General features: G+C 39.8%; 1 protein-coding gene across 1 annotated transcript; it reads right to left on the bottom strand.

Annotated features, from left to right (window-relative positions):
• Nucleotides 1–326: 326 nt before the first annotated feature.
• On the bottom strand, nucleotides 327–21,083 carry LOC309712001 (alanine--glyoxylate aminotransferase 2, mitochondrial-like). Its single transcript, XM_082542592.1, has 12 exons — nucleotides 20,265–21,083; nucleotides 17,745–17,833; nucleotides 14,410–14,600; nucleotides 14,182–14,305; nucleotides 14,010–14,104; nucleotides 9,259–9,389; nucleotides 7,410–7,510; nucleotides 7,114–7,212; nucleotides 6,718–6,844; nucleotides 5,779–5,867; nucleotides 3,377–3,475; nucleotides 327–668 (listed from the first exon to the last, which is right to left on the bottom strand). Exons 1-12 carry the CDS (start codon nucleotides 20,359–20,361, stop codon nucleotides 567–569), a joined length of 1,344 nt encoding a protein of 447 aa, XP_082398718.1. The 5' UTR covers nucleotides 20,362–21,083; the 3' UTR covers nucleotides 327–566.
• Between the last annotated feature and the right edge of the window lie 637 nt (nucleotides 21,084–21,720).

The following is a 21,720-nucleotide window of genomic DNA, read 5'->3' as shown; positions in this document are numbered from 1 at the left end:
ATCAATGTAAACATCTGTCATGTTGCCCGTATCTGATTTTTACTGCCATATAAACTTCTTACAGTATGTTTTAGATAATGAAATGAGTATATACATGAAATACAACACTATTCTCTTATAAGTAAATACTGCTCATGGTGGAGGTTTGCACTCTCGGAGTGCTTCTTGCTTCCATTAATGCCTCTGGGAATCGTGTGTAACAGCGAACAGCTTGTTGGATGTGTCTAAAAAAAAGAATAAAAATCATGCATTCATTTCATCGTATGTTTGCAGTTTTATTGGGAAGACAAAAACAAAATGAAACTGTAATTCTGTGGTCGGTTCATCTCAAATATTTTTACAGGCTGATCACAAAAATGTTTATTCATTCAATCTGAAGTGAGCAAAATGACATCGAAGTTAGAGAAACAGTAAAAATCAGTGACTATAAAAGACTGATTTCAGTGGAGCCATTTTTATATAATTTGAAACATTCAGACAATACATTTTTAATTGTTTTTTTTTAAAAGGAGAAGTCCCTTGCTGAATGGTTTTCCATTCCAGTTCACTCCTCGGCATTGACCTGCTCATTTTCTGTCCGTGTAGCCCGAGATTGCTTTATTAAACACCGCCAGGAAGAAATCTACATCCTCCCTCGTGATGCACATGGGGGGTTGTATGCGGAAGGTCTAAAGTGGTGCGAGAAAGGAAAAAAGAAGGTGAGAGTGGAGCTCATGGAGCGAAATAATCTATTTTTCTTTTCTTATCCTGAAGGCAGAGCGGGCGCATAAATTAATATCTAAGCCGGGAAAGGCATTTGCTTTTAAATCGAGACCCCCCCTCTTTCTGTTGAACAATCGCTTGTAATAGGTGAAAAAGTTTAAAATGAGGTCCCTGTTATCTTCACTGTATCACGCATGAATAGCTGTGCATTAATTGAAAAGAAAAAATTACTTTTACACAAAAGGATGCCTTTTAAACTCAAGGACAAGGCAGTTGAAAAGCTTTAAGCATCGAAACAAATTGTAAAGAGGCTTTCACATTGATTCATTGTTGATCTGCGAATAAATCTAAAAAGTTACGCTCTGGCTTTTTCCCCTAGAACAATACAAGGTTAGCAATTGTGGCAGTGACATTTTGATTCCCGACTGAATGGAGTTTTCAAAAAATGTGCACCATATAATGTTTTTCATCCATTGTAATATTTCATAATGAGTAACATAAAACGCCTACAGTATTTTCCGCAGCCAGTCAAAGCACTCTGCCGGGGACGTGCTGTATGAAATAAAACTTTCTCTTCAACAATGACATTTGATCAGAGATGGAGGTGAAATAAAGTTTTTGATGAACTGGGTACTCTTTTTCTGCTATTAATATTACTATTAACATTTTTATTATTTTTTTAAAAGCTTCAATTTATAAGAAAGTGAATAAGAGACTTGCTGTCAAGCACAGTAATTAGGTTAGACCACCAAAAAACTTCCAAAAAGGTTGGGGTGCTGTCAAATAAATGAATAAATAACAGAATACAATGACTTACAATCTACATTCACTGATCTTTTGGCCTCTTTCTGGAAGACAGCTGTGCTCTCCCTCCCTTTCTCTCTCAGGTTTCTCACACCTGATTGCCACAGATGAAGGCATTCAGATCATTTGTGGAACTTCAGATTTACCTCCAGCAGCAAGAGCTAAATGCTGTTCAGCCACTGGATTCTGAGAAGGGTGTGCATGCTGAGTTAGTGCCGTTTTGTTTTTTTTGTTTTTTGAGTGCTCTTGGAGGTTAGGAGTGGCAAACTTGTGGGACTTGTTTTGTAAAGTGTTTTGTTCATTAGTGGAAGCTTATTGGGTTTCTCTGTTATTGCTGTTTTGAGGCCAGCCATTAGCTTAGACGTTATCTTTTTGGCTTCAACCCGGAGATTAGTGTAGTGCATTTGGTTTTTTAGCCTTGGAGACGCTGATGCAATTTTTTCCCTCCTATTCATTTTAAAATGTGTAGGGTCATTGTAAATGGTTAATTACAAAAAGTTAAATAATTTCCTTTGATGCACAGCAAAGTTTTTGGAAGCTCAGTCTGTGGTTTGCACCGCAGAGACTTTTTGTTGTAATGTATGTCTCAGAGTTTGCAGGCAGGGAGATTGTAACACCATGTTTTTTGATAGTCCTGTTCAAGACTGAGTGTGCCGTCGCATAGACTGTTCAAAGTTTTAGCCTTGAATCTTTCGCTTGTTGAATTTTTTAAAGAAAACAAACCTAAGTTTGACTGAAAAATCCTTGCTAATAACTGCTTTAAAGCACATTCTGAAGGGCGGGGCACAGAAAAGCAGAAGCTGGTGCACCACCATTCTTTTGTGAAGTCTAGTAAGTCAAATCACTTCTTGAAGAACAAAGACTTGTGCTGGTTTGACGAGTTTAGATGAGTGAACTTCCTCAAGGGCAAAACAGAGATTCTCCATCATGATTTAGTTATTTTTTGTCCCATATTTATAGTTTTATAGCTGATTTTTACACTTATATTTCCTAACTCTGTATTGGGTTCTTAAACTAAGAACACCCCATGATTCTGTTTCTTGTAAAACAACCTTTTCAGCAATAACTCTCTGATGACTCTCACATAGTTGTGGAGGGATTTTGACCCACTCGTCTTTACCTTTTTCAGTTCATTGTGGTTTGTACAGCTCAAGTTCTCATCAGTGTTTTAGTGAGGTTGTGACCTGGACTTTGACTGTGTGTTTTCAGCACCTTGAGTATCATAAGCCAATTTGGGCCAGGCTTTAGCTTCCAGACAGATGAGCTAACATTTGACTCTGAAATGCTCTGGTCTGGTATAGAGATGAGTTCAAGGGCGACTTGGTGACTGCGAGACGGTCCTGTGGCTGGAAAACGAGCTCAAATCATCACCCCTCCACCACTGTGCTGGACAGTTGGTTAGATTGGTTTGTACTTGTATGCTGTGTATTGTGGCCAAACGCCTCCACTTTGGCGAAATCTCCCAAGGAGATGCCTTGTGATTTTTAGATGCATTGCTGCAAACCTAATCGGTGCTGTCATGTTCTTTCTCCTGGCAACCCTACAGGCTTTTTGTAATTGTACTGCCATGAACTTCAACATGCTGACTGAAGCCTGCACCGTCTGTAACTTTGGTTTCTTTGTAGTGTCGTCGAGTATTGCTCTTGGGAAGATTGTGGCATTGTGGCTGAATGTTCCACGCCAGCCTGACGAATCCTCTGCTTTTATAGACAAGTTTACACTTAACACTGATCAGTAAATAAAGTGAATCTGATTAGTAGCGGTAAGGGTGATTTTGTTTTTCGCATGGAGTCATGTAAACTTTTTTTCTTTTTCCACCACATGACTAAACTAACACAAGGATAGGTCAGCTCATGGTGACTCCGCCTACCTGTCCGTACACTCCTCCTTTGCCTATCAGGACTCCCATGTCCTTGATGTCCTCAAGGATCTCACTCATTGCTTCAGGAGGCAGCGGCTCTCTGCTGCCCTGTGGTTCAAAAAGAAGATATGAAAGGACACAAGGATGTGCTATCTTGTATTACTAATATTACTCATCTACTTCTATAGCACCTTAAAGCAAGCGCCATGTCTTCTGTGGTCTAATATGTTAATGTTTCCTCAGTCAGAAAGCTTAGTTAAAGTATTAAATGGCATTTTTGACTTCCACATTTCCTCCTGTTTAACAATACATCACGAAAAGTGGTGCATATGAATAGGATCAGCGTGCACAAACCTCATTCAGAAAATGAAAAATGTAAGTTAAAAACAGTATTGTTATTATTTTATTCCCAGTAGTTCACAGAAACAGTTACTTTTCCAGCCTTTCGTTCCCACAACCACCACATACCAACTTTCTGAGAACCGCTGCTGCCATCAAAATCAAAGTAAGATAAGATTTATTTGAGGTAGTAGTAAAATGTTTAAGCATTTGATGCGTTTCATTTTGAATAAAATGTGCATCTTTTCTGTCTTTCAGTCTTTCTGTTTTTACACAGTATCCCAACGTTTTTGGACTTTAGAGTTTTTACTTACAGGCAACATGACAGAAATGTTAAATCAGCCTTTGGACATAACCAAATATGTAAACTGAAGAGTCAGACTGATTTTTATTCAGTGTGGGTTTTGGGAAGGAATAGTTTGGCTAATCTTCTCTGCTAATAGTCTGAAAAGAAATGAATTCCACATAAAATGTGCAGCATTTTGTTCTACTTCATTTTTTCCCCATTCGAGTTGCTAAAAAGGAAAATAATGCAGTACAATCATTTGAACTTAACAAGGTAACAACATTCAGTTCAGTTTTGCATGTTAGGAAAAAAAAATTTCAGTCAGTGCTTGTTGTTTATTTTCAAAAACAAATACACTGAAAAAAACCCAAATCTGTGGCCATGCCACGCTCTACATCATGCTACAGCTACGTGGTGGAAAATGTGAAAGGATTCCTTCTCAAGGTTTGGAAAAATTGCCCCTTTTTTGCTTTTTAATCAGCTTACACCTGGAGAAATGTGATCTGGAGTCTTTGGCATCTTTAATCATATAGTCAAATACTTTTAATAAGGAGGGGAAATGACCAGCTATTAAACCACTTCAGAAAAGCAACAAGCCCCACAATTTTTACTGACAGTAGGACCACAGCTTGCCCATCGTCTGTTGGATTGGACAACACTCTGTGTCGTAAAGCTCAGATCCCCTAAAGCTGGTTTCTTTAACATGACAATGAGTTCACTGTACTCAAATGGCCTCCACAGTCCTCAGCTCATTAAAGAACCTTTGGGATGTGCTGAAGCAGATTTGCATCACGACAAATCTGCAGAAACTGTACGGTTCTAAATAGCTGTTAGGTTAAACCTTGGCATATCTCAGTAAGGTGTGCAGTGTATTCACCAAAAATGAGGAACCTGAAGAAGTGAAGGACAAAAGAAAAAGTGGCTGGCCTAAAAAATATGATGAACAGTATCTGACAAAACCTGGGAGATGGATATGGCCTTTCAGTTCATCATCTGCTGTTTACCAAAGCATCATCAGAAATGGTCCCAGTGGACGGGTAGCTGTCTGCGATGAATCCAAATGGGAAATTTTTGGGTCTAATTATTGTCACTATGTATGAAGGAGATAAAACAGTGCGTAACAGAGAGTCTACAGTCATCTGTAAAGCACGGTGGAGGCTCTGTAATGGTTTGGGGCTGCATTTGAATCAGTGGTGTTGTCAAAACTGATGGAATTGTAAACACAGAAAAGTGGATCAAATTTTGATCCACTATGCAGTCCCATCTGGAAAATATATGATTGGTAGATTTGTACAAAGAAAAATGTTAACCACTCAAATCAGTTTGCAAACATAAATGTTTTTAAGCTACTTCCAAGTTGCTCAAAAATATATTTGTACTACCAGATTAATATTTTCTTTAGTTGTTAGTCCCCTCGTCAACTCTCCACTGCCGAAGCAAACATTGTGTTTCTTAAAAGTAAAAATGGCACCGCATATAAAATGGTACTCAGCAGTATATTTTATGATGTATAATGTGCTGCAGCTTTTATCTGGTTCACTGTGTTGTGTGATAAGCTTTATCTGCTTTGTTAGCAAAGGTAGAAACAAATAAAAAAAGATGTATAAATCACTATACTTCCCCACTCGTGCGTGATTTACAGAGGTGTGCGTAGTAGCAGGGAAAAAAAACTAAACATGTAATCTATCTTCATTCACTGGGCGAAAAGACAAGTTATAAACTTGCCTGACTGTTTTATTAAGAACTTCTCAAACTCGTCTATGGAAATAAGAAGATCGGTTCTTACATCGAGAACTGATGAAGCAACGGCACACGCCAAGGGATTTCCTCCGAATGTGTTGAAGTGGGAGGCTTTCACAAAGGAAGCAGCAATTTCTGGAAAAAAACACACACGCACACACATGAATAAACAAGCTCACACCTCCGCTCTGCTGCTTGTAATCAAAACTTCAGCCTCAGAATACAAATGTCTCAGAATACATGCATTGCAAATGATTTGTGTAAGTATCAAGGGGTTTCATGTTAATTTTTGGACAGTGGGGTCTTTAAGAGCATAAATCGTGCATCTAAAAGTTGACCAGTACGTGAAAGCTGTTTCTACCATGAACGCACAGCAGCCTATTATTACACACCCACTCACAGAAATAAACATACATTTTCAAGGCTAGCGCTGTATTGGTAATTACCACGTGAGTCAGTGTTTGCTCTTATATCGTTTATGCTTTATGTCAATGGATTTTGCATGACGTTCTGAGGAAAAAAAGTCTGTGTTTGCATTTGAAATTGAAAATTGCTGGGATCACATAAATTTAATTAGGGCAGCGAAAAAAATACATAAAAAAGAGGTTAAGAGCGATCGTGGCTCAAGAGTTGGCAGTTCGTCTTGTAATCGGAAGGTTGCAGGTTCGAGCCCCGGCTTGGACAGTCTTGGTCATTGTGTCCTTGGGCAAGACACTTCACCCGTTGCCTACAGGTGGTGGTCAGAGGGCCCGGTGGTGCCAGTGTCCGGCAGCCTCGCCTCTGTCAGTGCGCCCCAGGGTGGCTGTGCCTATAATGTAGCTTGCCATCACCTGTGTGTGAATTTGTGTGTGACTGGGTGAATGACTGAATGTAGTGTGAAGCACTTTGGGGTCCTTAGGGACTAAGTAAAGCGCTATACAAATACAGGCCATTTACCATACATGCTAATTGAATTTAGGACTTGCGCATCTTAATGTAATCTCACCTGGTGTGGTAACAACAGCTCCCACTGGGAATCCATTGCCAATACCCTTTGCCATTGTAACCATGTCAGGAATGACATCATGACCTTGGAAACCCCAAAAGTGGCTTCCCGTTCGGCCAAATCCAGTCTAGACCTGTAATGTGCAAATGCCTTTTATATTAAAATTCTATATATCGCTCACTAATAATTAGATTATTATAATACACAATTGGATTATATAATTACATAATACATTAGTTATCCACAGTTTACTCAAAGAAACCAAGAGTTTCTAAAATAAATTCCATTGAATTGCGTTTAGCTCGCTTTTATAATTACTGCATTGGCTTAGCCTTGCAGTACTGTTTGGTTTTTGCTTTATTTCGTCTTTGAGAAAAACATAACACCTTCGTGGTGTCTGACCTCATCAGCAATGCAGATTCCTCCTCTCTGTCTTACAAGTTTGTAAGCTTCCTTGAGATAGTTTTTCGGGTACTGTACAGCTCCTCCCATGCCCTGTACACACCAAACACGCTTATATTCCTTTGCTAACATATTCAAAAAAATAACAAAAATAGAAGCAGTCATGCAGAAAAAACCCTGAGTGGTAGCATAACAAATATATTTAGTAAAATGAATGTTGTTTGTCCGTTACTATCACACGGAGTCAAAAATAAATCCAGCCATAGCCATGGATAAAAAGAATATAGTACCTGAATAGGCTCTCCAAAGAAAGCTGCAATTTGACTTGGAACGCTGGTAGCAAATGTCTCTTCTAACTGTTCAATGTAATGTTTATTTGCTATGCAAGCACCTGTGGGACCAGAGACAACAGTTTTCTAAAAGTAACAGTATACAAATGTCTATATGTTTTCAAAAAGTGTTTATTGCACCACAAGAACTTGCCTTTTCTTCATGTTTCAGACAGAATCATTTCTCATGCAGGTGTGTTAGCATGCTGAATTTGCTCTCACTCTAGGTGAAACTCAGGCTTACAAATTTCCTCAGAATGATTAACCATTACAACAAGTGAATGATTAGCAGTTTGAACTGCAGGGGCATAAACACTTCTTTCGCTGACCTTTCTTTCTCTGACCACTCTTATTAAAGGTCTAAATTTACCTGGCAAAACAAACAATTTAACCAAAATTCACACTTATCAAGGCCATAAATGACATGGTGATTTTGGGTAATTCTTCTTTTCCAGGGTGGAATGATTGCACAGAATGCATAATAAATAATGGGTTTAAAAAACGTCTTTCAACTTGACAAGGCCAAGGTCTGTTAAGGTCCTGTTAGGGATCATGATTGACTACAGCTGGTAGTAAAAAGGATTTGTTTGACAGCACTTACTGGATTGACCAGTACTCAGAACAATAGGAAAGTCCAAGGAACTCAGTCAAGATCTAAGAGCTTTACACAATTTGGGGAGGTCTTGTGGAGCTATTTCTAAACATCTGCAGATTTTAAGCAAGTAGATGCAATTTGAAAGTGCGTCCCCTTTAACGAGGTCTGGAAAAATCCCCAGATTTGAGGAAATCGGTTAGGATGTTCAAGACCAACACAGGAACCAGAAAGCCTGCTATGAACTGGAAACAGCTGGAACACCAGCATCACTGTCCACAATGACGTGAGTTGTGCATCACTATGGACGGAGGAGAAAACAATCCCCTGCTCCACAATCAACACCTTCACCTGAATATATCAACACCTGAAATTTGCAGTTGAACTTGGCAAGCCAAATGCCTTATTGTTGCCAAAAACTATTTGGCAACAATAAGGTAATATTTGAAGAGTAAAGGGGAGGCTCTCAAACCTAAGAACTGTATACCAGCTGTCAAGCATGGTGGTGGTAGCATCATGCTCTGGGGTTGTTTTGGTGTTAGAGGTACAGGTAAATTACATAAAGTGGTTGGAATAATGATGAAGGAGGACTACTCCCAAATTCTTCAACTTCATGTCGAAGCTTCGACACAATTGAATTTTCTGGAATGGCCTTTCCAAAGCCCTAACATCAACGTTACCAACAAATTTAGATTAAAATTTAGATTAAATGCTCAATGATGGCTTCCAAACTGAGGTGCAACTTCAAGGGAACTTTAACTCTTCCCCATTTGAAATCCTACTAGGAGTAATGCTTGAAGCTCTTTTCTCAACTGAGTGGTTTCTGTCATATTTCAGGCCTGCTTAGAGAACAAAGTAACTGGGTTTGCACCAGAAGTTAAATATATAAATACATTCTGACTTATGCACCCAATTCTTTTGTTTTTTTTAAGTCATTATGTAGAATAACGTCAACCTGGAAAAGAACTGTTCAAAGAAATCTCTAAAAGGGTCAAATTACCATAACATTCATACACAGGAAGAGCAGATGTTAACTTTTGACCACAACCATTCATCCTTTACATCCTTTTAGTGTTATAAACATCACGATTGTAAGCACACAATTCACGCACATGCAAGCTATTATTAGTGCAGACCATGGAGATGAATGTTCCTGTTTATGAGAGCGACAATAAAGATAATTGATGTGTGATAAGCCAGGGGTGTGTGTGTGTGTACCTTGAGCACAGCTACACTGTCTGATGGACTGCACAGGGGAGTCCCTGCAGTAGCTTCCTCCCCAAGGACCTCTAAACACATCAGGGCACATGGTCTGTTTATTGGGCAGAAACCAAGTCAGCTGGGTCAGTCTGACAGTTAATGGTTAACACAGAACAAAGATAACATCATAAAACCTGGAATGCTGCCCATAAGATTATTTGCAATGCCTGCTCAAGTAGTACCCGCACCAACAACAAACCCTTACCGCTAGACGGCACATCCGCATCGGTTTTTGAGAATTCAGGAAACATACTGAGAAAGGTTGTAATGAACCACTATGGTGGCATACATGTAAACACAGCTTTTCCTGAGGGTGCCACGCACCAGCATTTATTTGTTCTTCTTCACAGTATACACTGTGGACATGAACTATAAGTCTAACATAAGCCACATGCAAAAATATTCCGAGGACACAGCAATTGTGGGATGTATTAGGAACGTACAGGTGGAAGAATACAGGAACCTGGTCAGTGCCTTCTGTAACTGGATTAAGGAGAACTGCCGCATCATGAATACAATCAAAACTTGACGAGAGAATTGAGCGTAAAAGCGGAGCAGTCAATTTACTGGTCAGTTTATAGTCCTACCGTCACCTATGGTTACAAGCTCTGGGAAGTGAAGTAATGAGGTCATAGGTACGCAATGGCCATGGAAAATTTAAAGAAACTAATATTTCTTTAAACGGATGGAACCGGCTTCCTCGCCCTCTTGGTCATTGTTTGGTCATTGGAGTAGAGCTCCACATCATAAGAAGCCAGTTGAGGTGTTTCGGATATGTCCTACCGGGACAAGGCCCTGGGGGGAGACCTAGGACTCGCTGGAGAGATTACATCTCTTGGATGAGCTGTTAGAGAAGTCTGGGTGTATATGGTTAGACTGCTGCCATTGTGACACAAAATCGAATAAGCGGTAGGACATGGACGGCCGGCCGGCCGGACATCAAAGTGGCGTAGTCATACAAATATCTTGGTGTGCAACTTGATGACAAACTGGATTGATCTATCAACTCTGATGCCCTCAATAAAAAAGGGCAGCATGGACTCTTTCTCTGCAAACACTAATTCTTTATTGAGTGTAATAAAATGCTGCACTTGTTTTATCATGCAGTTGTTTGGCAGTGTTGGCAGCTTTGCCGGTTTTTGTTGGGGTAACAACATCACTTATAAAAACTGTAAGAAGCTGTATAAGAGGGTTAAAAAAAGCTAGCTCAGTGTTGGGTGGGGCTTTGGGAGCTGTGTTTGAGATGTCTGCGACTAGTGAGCACCCCCCACCCCCTCCCATTTAGACTGGATCCATCGATCCATCCTTCCTTCCATCCTCTCTTTTTGTTCTTCTTTTCGACTGTTAATGGGTTTTGTCGAGGATCAGTTGCCGCTCCTGATCCTTTGATTCTGACCTGGTGAAAATACGCAACTTAAGACAGACTTTTTCATTTCAACAGCTTCTTTATTATCCCATTTACAAGGTGGAATAAGTACAGCGCAAAAGTCTCCTGCAGATTTGAAGGGCAGTCTCTCGATCTCTTACATATATACTTTTTCAAAGTTGCTCATTCAGCGCCTACTTTTCCCGTTATTTATTACTCTGTGTTCCTGTACCCTTCATACACAGTGATGATCAAAATGGTGCTACACTAGGATTCGGTCTCTTTCACTACACTTGTCTTCATCCTATCCATCCTAGTGTGAGTGGTTATATACAGAGGCTTGACATACAACAAGTTCATCACCTAGTTCTACATTTTGTCTATAATTACCAAGACTGTGGTTAATGCTGCTCTTTTGCACCCTTTCCTTTAATGCTGCTTCTTACTAACTATTTTTCTCCTCCAGTTTCACAGGGGGCTGCTAGCAGTATAATACTATCCACAGTTCCACAGTTTATTACATTTAAAAAGCTACACTTGAATAATCTGCTTTTCTAATAAAGTCACGACAAGATTAAAAATGTGAATTTTGCAGAGATACCATGGTGCAACAGGTCCAGAAGCCTAAATTTTGTCCCGTAATGTATTCAAATAAAATTAAAAGGGGACGTAATGAATGAACATAATGACAATTAATCAGTTATATTTCCTGTGGCAAAGGGGATGAATTTGAATGCACATCTACATCTTTGTGTGGCTTCATATTAGAGTATATCAATGCTAACCTTGAAAAAGGGTAATGTGATAAAAAGCAAAGCCAACTCCGTGATGAAGGACAAAGAAAAATATTGTCTTGTCTCATGAACATAATATAATGCAAATTCCAACAGTCAACCAATGTTCATCAACTGAGGCCCATCCACTCAACATTAAACATTAGCATAATATTGCTTCTCCTGCTTATATCCTCCTGAGAACCAAGCAAAAAAGAATCTCCCCATTGAACTTTTTTTGTGATTTCCTTTCTCTCTGGAGCTAAAAGAGGCCACCCAGACAAGGACTTAGGGGTAGGACAGCTCAAATAAGTCAAAAGATATAGACCATTACAGATGACATAAATGAATAGGCTGGTTCTCAGGAGGATATGGATGAATGGCCAATGGCACAGCCTCTAGTATGTTTATGCTGTGCAGCTAAATGTAAAACTAGAAAGGCGGGACAGATTTCTATCTATCTATATCTATCTATATATATCTATATATCTATATATATCTATAGCTATATCTATATCTATATAGATATATATATATATCTATATCTATATATATATATATATAGATATATATATATATCTATATCTATATATATATATATATATATATATAGTCACCGCACTAGGTGCGGTGACTCCCAAGCTAGGCGAGTGGCTCCAGCAGATCCCGGGAACAACATCGGAGATCTCTGTCCAGAAGAGCGCAGTCCTGGGAACAGCTAAGATACTGCGCAGGACCCTCAAGCTCCCAGGCCTCTGGTAGAGGACCCGAGCTTGAAGGATAAACCGCCCGCAGGGGCGTGCTGGGTGTTTTTATATATATATATATATATATTAGGGGTGCAACGATATTCGTATCGATATTGAACCGTTCGATACAGTGCTTTCGGTTCGGTACGCATATGTATCGAACAATACAACATTTGTAATTTATTTTATCAACTTTCCTTCTGACGATGCTGTCTGTGTTGAGCGCTCAGTGAATCTGCGTTCGACTACTCCGCCTAGGCTGCACTGTCGAGCGCAGATCCACTGAGTGCTCCACACAGACAGCATCGTCAGAAGGAAGAGCGCAGGGCACCTCCCCCACCCTCATTCAGATCTGGCGTTTGGAATTATTTTGGTTTTCATGTGACGTATGACCCTGAAGGTAAGCGAGTCATGGACTAAAGTAAAACAGTATGTTGGATGTGCCATGCAATGCTCAATTACATGGGTGGGAACTAGTGTGTTAGCGCAGTTAGCTCGTTAACGTGTTGGCCGTCTAGCCCCATGCACGGGGCGATCGGCGGTAGCTCGTTAACGGAGATTTACCGTGTTGTGGTGTTAAGGTCATTTCAACGAGATTAACCTGAAAGCACTAGTGGGAACACAACGAATATGACTGCACATTTACGCCGACATCATCCTAGTGCAAAGACAAAAACAACAAGCATGCTACTAACTTTAGCCGAGTCATTTAGACAGCTGTTAGCACATGATTCTCCTTATGCTGCTGAGAATATAGCCCAGAAGAAGCGGATAGTATAGCTTTTATTTTGGAAAGAGACATTTCTCTGTAATAAACTCTCTTTTCCAAAGATGAGTGATTCCTCAATCAGATACAGGGCTTGCAATATCGCTAGCCCGACGTCCTGGAGCTAGCGATTTTTTCAGTCGGGCTACCAAAATCTATCTCTTCCCTGCCCGTTGGGCTATTGTAGGAAGGAAAAATATATGTCAATGCTTTTGCATTCTTTCAGAAATGTAGCTGGGTAATTATGTCATTGGCATCGGTGAGCCACTGTCAATATGTGACATATTGAAATCGCGTTTGAATTTGCGCTTGTTTTTTTGCTTTCACTTTGCAATCGTGCGAACTGTGTATAGAGAGCGACAGCACTGATCTGTGAGTGATGATAATTTGTGCACCAATTCCTCTGACATCGTCTTATTAATCGTTAGCTTACTATGCAAACATGACAAGTGAAATCTCCCGCAGCAAGCTTAAACATGTGAGAGGTTGATCGCGCAGAGAATCGCTGAGCTTATGTGAGTGCGCGTGTAAAAGCAGCAGTATATATATTTTAGTTCTGCTGAGCCAAATAAGACAGGTCAGGGTGAAGAAGTGACAGCCAAAGAAAAGCTTACCACAAAACGGAAAAGTTATGACAAATCAGACTATAAGGCAAAAAGAAAGTGCAGCTTTATGGTTTCATGGACAAAATAATTTCTGTGGCTGCAATATGATGAGCTAAATAACCAGGGATGCACATAAGTGGTCCGCAGGTGCGCATTCGCTGTCAAAATAAAAAACACGCACAAGGGTTAGGGTTAAATTTAAAAACTGTACTTTTGAGTTAAAATATATATTTATAATTTTAATAAATGACAAATTAAAAAGGCATGAACATTTTTTTTGTATCGAAAAAATATCGAACCGTGACACCAAAGGATCGAACCGAACCGAACCGTGAATTTTGTGTATCGTTGCACCCCTAATATATATATATATATATATATATATATATATATATATAAGATCCATCATGATTATAGACAAATTAAGCTTGGTTACAATGAGACGTTTACCTGAAGGTGATTATATCAAAGTTGCCAGTGTGGAGGCGAGCCATCAGCATCGCAAGCTCATTGGCTTCCGAGCCGCTGTTGGTCAGATAAATCACCTGGATGAGAAACCAGAGAGGACACATTTTAACAACAGCCTTCATACTAATTAGATTCATGGACTGTAGCAGAGCACCTTAAGAGGATCAGGTAAGTAGGGGGCCAGTTTGTCACAATACTCATGCAGTTCAGGATGGATGTAGATGTTAGTAGTATGCCACAGTTTCTTCAGCTGCTTCTGTATCGCAGCTGTCACTTTTCTATGCAAACAAAGGTCAAAGTGGAAAGAACTGAATGAGCCAATTTTGTATAAACAACTGAAATCAGAACAAAAACCATACACGGTGAAGAAGAACGGCCTTACGGGTGGCAGTGGCCCACACTGACGGTCGCCACACCGGCAAATAAATCCAAATATCGCTTCCCATCCACATCCCACAGCCACTGCATGTAGCCCTGGTGGATGAACACGGGCTTCTTTAAGTAAGTTATCTTCGTGGTCATGGGGTTGCAGTTCTGCTTGCGGATCTCCATCATCTGCTCTTTGGACATACCCTAAAAATACGCAGAAGAGATGTTACAGAGTGGGAAGGTCGTAACTTTTTTATTAGTGTTAGCACAGTAGTACATTTAAAGCATAAAAGAAGGACTTCCTGATTTCTTTGTCTATAAAGCTGGTTTTACATACTTTGGCGGTTGTTATTGGAAGACATTGGACAGAGTTTATTAACGCAAAAGCGTCACGACCATGTGAGATAACAGTTGCAAAACTTTACATGTGTGTAGTAAAAATGGAAAATTCAAAGATGGGTGTGGTCTGCCTTATGATTCTGAGTAAGGGTGCAATAAGGTCCAGGGTGCCTTGACACTTTACTATCCTTGTATGTAACATGTAATATCCTAGACAATGGCAGCAGCTCGGGGGTGAACTTGATCCCAAAACTAGTGAAGCCAAAGAATCATTCAAAGATTTAAACATTGACTTTGGTGCACTAATAATCAGCCGGCTTGGGGCAGATACTTTAACTGTTTAGTAAGTACTCGTATGTAACATTACAATTAGATTTGGGTTATTGACAAAATCCTCTATAATATCCAGAAAGGTACATTATGGATGGAGTCAGACAAAGTGGAAAACTATCGCATGGCCAGAATTTTTAATTCTGTTTGCAACTCAAGGACACAAAGGCCAAAACAGTGTCGGACCATCATTCATCGCACCATACAAGAAGCAGTATCAGTGATTGGAATTGGAGTCCCACTGGTGACTTGCACATTTGCGAAGGAACCATTATTGCTGAACTATGAGGATCCAAAACCCTATGTCAGGTAAGAATCAGAAAATCACAATTAGTGTCGTTGATTCCAAAATGCACACAGAGTTGTTGAAAACAGAAGCAATGCAACTTTTTTCAAGTATTGTTGCTGGCATAAAATTATCTTTTGTCTTCAGAAAAGTCTTCATTCTCTGTGGCATGGATTCAACACCACCAGCCCCAGAGGAGTGCTATTGTTCCTATGGCTACTTCACTACTGTTGATGTGTCTCTCAGGTAAATCTCACAACTGATCAAAAGAGTTGATACTTGTGTCAGTCAGAAGTACAGATCTCTTGCTTATCTAAATAATGTCCAGCACAGCATTGGTATTTTCAGTAAAACCACTTCAGACTTATTTCAGATACGTATAAAAGAACAAGGCCAGTCGGACATTGTCAGCAGTGAGATTCAGTTGAACCAAATAGAAAAGCATCTTCTGTGTCTTGTATCACAAGAATACTATACATATAAAATGTAAAGTGATTTAATGTAACTCTTCCCTTCATTGGCTTCCTGTTAAACCCAGAATTGAATTCAAAATCCTGCTCCTCACATACAAGGTCTTAAATAATCAGGCCCCATCTTATCTTAATGACCTTATAGTACCATATCACCCTATTAGAGCACTTCGCTCTCACATTATAGGCTTCCTTGTTGTTCCTAGAGTACTTAAAAGTAGAATGGGAGGGAGAGCCTTTAGTTTTCAGCCCCCTCTTCTGTGGAACCAGCTTCCAGTTTGGATTTGGGAGACAGACACTATCTCTATTTTTAAGATTAGGCTTAAAATTTTCCTTTTTGGTAAAGTATATAGTTAGGGCTGGACCAGGTGACCCTGAATCCTCTCTTTCTTACATTGCAAAAGGTGTATGCGACTATGCTACTATCCTGTCTTTCTTCTCTCACCCCAACCGGTCGCGGCAGATGGCCGCCCCTCCCTGAGCCTGGTTCTCCCGGAAGTTTCTTCCTGAGTTTTTCCTTCTTAATGTTCAGTTCAGTTCAGTTCATTTTTATTTCAAACATTTCAAACATGCGCCTTCACAATCATTACAAAATATCATTCCATTATTTGTTTGAAAAGGAGTAGGCTGAAGTATTTACTTATTTGTCCCTACCCCCTCAAGTTTTACCTCTCATTCATTTAATTTGTTTTTGTCTTAAATTAAACAAACAACATATGAAACATATGAAACATATGAAGTAAAACAAAACATAACATACATAAATCAAAACAAGAAATTAGCAAGCCCCACCACAGTATAGTTTCTTTCATATGAAAAATACAGAATGTGTATATTTGCAGATACACAAGTTATGGAAAAACAACAAAACAAAACAAAACAAAAAGTCGTAAAGTGCTTGCTCATAGGGGGTCATATGTTTGTTGGGTTTGTCTCTGTATGTATTATTGTAGGGTCTACCTTACAATAGAAAGCACCTTTAAAAATAAATGAATAAAACTGAATTGAATTGATGTAATATATATTTTTTCCTGTTCAAGACACCAGGCAGGAAGCAGTGCTGATTTCTCAAGGGACTGTATCGTCAGCTCCTAGGCGCTCTAGCAATAATAATTTTATATCAGTAAGATTCACCAGATGGTAGTAAGACCTGTTCTGATGTGTGGGTTAAAGTCTGTGGCACCAGCAGAAACACAGCAATAACAGGTGGAGATGACAGAGTTGAAGATGCTAAGATTTTTATTGAGAGCGACCAGGATGGATGGGAAATGAGTACATCAGAGGGCAGTTTAAAGTTTAAAGTTAGAGAGGAAAGGCTGAGATGGTTTGGACATGTGCAAAAAAGGAATAGGGGAAATACTGGTCATGAAGCTGAAGCTGCCAGGCAGGAGGGAAAGATGAAGACCATATATTTAGGTCTTACTAGGTCATGGACTTGGGCCAAACCTTAAATAGCTTCCAGTGAGGCAAATCCTCCCACTTTCACCTTAAGAAACGATAAGGAATTTTAGGACTTGCCGTGGCATGATTTAGTACGGTATGTACAGACTTCTCTGAACACTTGTTTAGACAGCTGCTGCTGAATGAGAAAGCCATAAGTAGAATCTTCCCTGAGACGAGGAAAGACCAAATCAGTGCAGTTCTTACATTATTACACCAACTTTCTTTGTTTGGCTAACAAAGCACTAAATTTGTTAGGCCCAAAGTAAATTTCTAATCTGCTGCTCCACTGTGAACCATCTCAGAGATCATCTGGGAAAGATCAGCTTACCTCATAGAAAAATGTATCTGAATTTCAGGAAAACCTGAGATTGGCTCTGGCCCTGGTCTTTGGGGATTCGTATGTTTCTTTTTATATTTGATGACTTTCTTTTATTTGTGAGAGGGCTTGCAGAAGAACATGAATGTGCCATCACTTCCTACCTTGTATTCCTCTGGTTTGAAACTGCACGGGGGCATCTCTGGGATGTCTACCGTACAATATTTGATGGCTGATTTCTGACGTGCTGCTCCTGTTAAAAAAGAAAAAAGAAACATCAAAATGCATGAAGAAAAGTGAAGAGCATAAGCTTTCGGGTTTCTGAAGCACTCTGTGAACCAATCAAACTTTTACCGTGGCATTTCTGTGACATTTGAGGAAAGCCTTTTTGAGTGTCTTATAGCAATTGTATTCTTGGCCCCTTCATTGTAGTCTGGCAATCCTTTCAGATCTTCATTTTATGGTGAATTGTCATTCGATTTCTGAAAAAGCAATTCAGAAAACGGAAAACAGTGCCCTTAAGATCTTCAGAATAATGCAGGTCTAAAATGTGCTCCGTGACCTTTGTTGTTTTCCTGATTTTCTGTATGTTTTAGTTAATAGTTAATCAGGTTAAAACCTGGTTAGTGCTTTACCACATTAACTTCACATTGTGTAACAGAGGAAGCATATCCTTTCTGTTTTTCAAAGACAAGAACATTTAATAACTGGACTGGCACACGTTATACGAGCTAACTAGAATTCCTGCTTTTACTCAGGCTCATTTAAAGGCATATTGAAGCTGATGCTAGCAGGATATCTACTGTATATACAGACTGAAGATGGGGACCAATGATTAGTGCCATCAATTCAGTAACAGAGCAAATATAAGATATGGTCACACCCTCCTATTCTTTTCCTACATTTGATCATTTTGGAAATAAAAATGCCATCAGTTTATCCCTTCTTATCTTATAAGCTGTTTTTGTGGCGGGTCCGTAGTGAAGCGTTTCACATATTTCCACTAACAAGCAAAAGATCACAACTTTGATTGATTTGCAGACACAAATCCCTCTGGGAGTTGTAGTTCTAGTCTAAAACAAATCTGAACAAAGCAAGTATGAATGACGGAGCAGCTGAAAGTAGCTTCTAATGAGATTAATGAGATTCTAATGAAATCATGGTTTGTGAGATCACAGTGACCTCTGCCCTTGACCACCAAATACTTAGCAGCTCACTCTTGAATCCAAATGAAATGAAATGTGAAATGTGCCTGACACATTTGGCAGATTTCACTGTAAAAAATCTTATTTGAGCAAAGACCAGCAGAGTTTATGTACAGATAAAAAAACAAACACTTTAACACCTCGGATGATCTGTGCTATACATTTGGAACTTTTTCCCACCTGCAGTGTTGGGGAGTAACGGAATACATGTACCGCCGTTATGTATTTAAAATACAAAATATGAGTAACTGTATTCCGTTACAGTTACCGTTTAAAAAGGTGGTATTCAGAATACAGTTACTTTGTTGAAATAAAGGGTCTTTTCCTGTTTCATATGTTTGGCTATGTCCTCTCTATTTTTGGTTTCCACACCCCAAACAAAACGCGCATTAAGAGGCTCTAATGCCTGGGTGTCAATCTCGCGGCCCATGTCACCCCTACTTGCGGCCCGCATAATGATGTGAAGAAATATTTTAAAAAATTATTCACAAAAATGATTTAATATGAAGGCAATAGGCAGAGTGTTACAGGCATCGCCCTAAAGAATGTAGCCTCATGGGCAGTGTAGTCCGTGCTGCAGCGAGAATGGACTGCCATACCCGTTATGTGTCTGTGAGCGAGGGAGGGAGAAAAAGGAAAAGTACGAGTTGTCACCGAGCAGAAACGGGAGCTGGAAGCATGTAAATATAATAATAACCACTGCAGCCAAGAAGAGTGCCTGACGAGCCCAGTTGTAAGTAAGCTATTAAGACTCGACTGTACACCATGTTCCTGTTTTCCTCCCAAACAATAAGTTTCGTTGGAGCAGCCTTTCAACGCCTCTGTCTGTCTCTCGCTAGCAAAGTTGACCCAGACAACAAAGTAAAGCTACGAGCCCGACACGGAGCCTGACGTGTTAGCCAGAGGTCCCTTTACTATGGTTCGGAGCCGCGGACCTGTTTTATATACGCGTGAAACAGTTTCCTATACGAGATCGCTGCAAATATATTCAGATTTAAAAATCTAGTTGGTGTTGGTATGGCAAGTAAGCTTCAGTAAAAGTAATAATTCACACAGCAATAGTACATTCATGTAGTTGTAAAAAGCATGATAATATAATAGGTAATCCAAAGTATTCAGAATACATTACTCTCATTGAGTAACGTAACGAAATACGTTACAAAATACATTTTGGGGGCATGTATTCTGTAATCTGTAGTGCAATACATTTTAAAAGTAACCTTCCCAACACAGTAGTCTTGATTTTATATCTGTTTTAGGAGTAATACACATATATTGTGTTTGTCCTGCAGCTTGCATTAACAGCAATTTTACACAGATCACGTAGCCCTGAAAGTACTTTTAATAAATCATGAACCAACAAGCAGAGAAGTTTAAGTAGGAAAAAGTCAAGTGTGCTCCTGGTTACATAAAGGCTATCTAATGGATCATCATGACAAACATTTCTTTTGTCCTTGGCTCATCTCCATGGTAACTTACCACTTCCCAGGCGAAATCTGGCCAAACTGGTTAAACAGCTGGACTGTCCTGTTAAAGCTGCACACTGGCCACTTATGCATGAGACCACTTTATACATGTTGAGCAAACACACACACAGCAGCTCTTCTCCCTTCACCGTTTTACGCCAACCTGCAGCTTTGAGCTTTTTCTAAGATGTAGTGTCCCGCAGCGTCTCAAATGGATAACCACTGTTAACCATTTGAGATAGTAGGTTGGTACTGGTTCTTGCCAGATTACGAGTACAGAAGATGCTCTTAGGCAACTGGGACTGTAAGGGTTTGTTTTGCTTTTATTTTTTCTAAATCCTGCTGTTCAGGATCACTTTCTGTTCAGGTCGAGGGGCAACCGTGGCTCAGGGGGTTGGGAAGCGCATAACCGGAAGGTCGCCGGTTCGATCCCTGGGCTCTCTGTCCTGGTCATTGTGTCTCTGTCCTGGTCGTTGTGTCCTTGGGCAAGACACTTTACCCTACCGCCTACTGGTGTTGGCCAGAGGGGCCGATGGCGCAATATGGCAGCCTCGCTTCTGTCAGTCTGCCCCGGGGCAGCTGTGGCTACAACTGTAGCTTGCCTTCACCAGTGTGTGAATGTGAGAGTGAATGAATAGTGGAATTGTAAAGCGCTTTGGGTGCCTTGAAAAGCGCTATATAAATCCAATCCATTATTATTATTTTCCTCTACTTTAATATTCTCCTAATTAATAAGTTTTTATTTTACATTTTGAAAGTCACAGCTCTTCCATATGTGAACCCTAATACTCAGCTAAGAGGTTCTCACCCCACATTGCATTCAAGGATAAATTATAGCCGTGTGTAAAGGTTGATCACAGTATGTGGAGGTGAGATTTCAGAAGACTCAGTTGGACTTATTGCAGCATTAGTACCCTGTAGGTTGTCTATTCAAAGCATTTAGGCCAGGATGGACAGAAATGTTTTTTAAAACATTCAAAAATTCGGTTGTAGTTGCTTTTTTATCTCCTGCAGTACGGTGTACAATCCAGACAGACAGACATTTAACATGTTAAAAAGAAGAACAAAATTTGTTCCCCAGGCCAGTATTAAAACAATAGAAGAGAGAATTACACTTAACAATAACTTGCCACTCATGTATTAAAAACACACACATAAACCGATAAACTGCAGGCACTCAGTCCATGAACCTCACAGTCTCATGTTTCTTTTTGTTTCCCTGGATGTCATTGCTCGGTAATCACGGTAACATTTGCCTTGCTTTTTAATGTTCCTTTTCTTTTTCTGTATATTTCCAAGCATTAGATGCCTCAGTCATTTTCATATCAGCTTTGGTGCACACAGAAGCATGGCTTTAGGGACTGTGATCACTTTCTGTTACGGCATGAAGTTGCAGCATATTGTCTCCTCTGTAACACAACAGTTTTAAGCCACAACTGACTGCAGAGAGGACGCTATATATATTAATA

The sequence above is a fragment of the Aulonocara stuartgranti genome, assembly GCF_965226115.1.
Source record: "Aulonocara stuartgranti genome assembly, chromosome: 7".
NCBI classification, from domain to species: Eukaryota; Metazoa; Chordata; class Actinopteri; order Cichliformes; family Cichlidae; genus Aulonocara; species Aulonocara stuartgranti.
The sequence above is the reverse complement of the archived record's forward strand: the minus strand, read 5'-3'. Positions and strand labels throughout refer to the sequence as shown.

Bases quoted from the DNA above. Each gene is read 5' to 3' on its own strand.
- LOC309712001 (XM_082542592.1), bottom strand. From the start codon at position 20,361: ATGTATAAAGTGGTCTCATGCATAAGTGGCCAGTGTGCAGCTTTAACA. The intron at 17,834-20,264 runs GTAAGTTACCAT...CTTTTTTAACAG, and splicing joins CAGATTTCGCCTGGGAAGTG to GAGCAGCACGTCAGAAATCA. The intron at 9,390-14,009 runs GTAAACGTCTCA...ATTAACTGTCAG, and splicing joins TTTGATATAATCACCTTCAG to ACTGACCCAGCTGACTTGGT.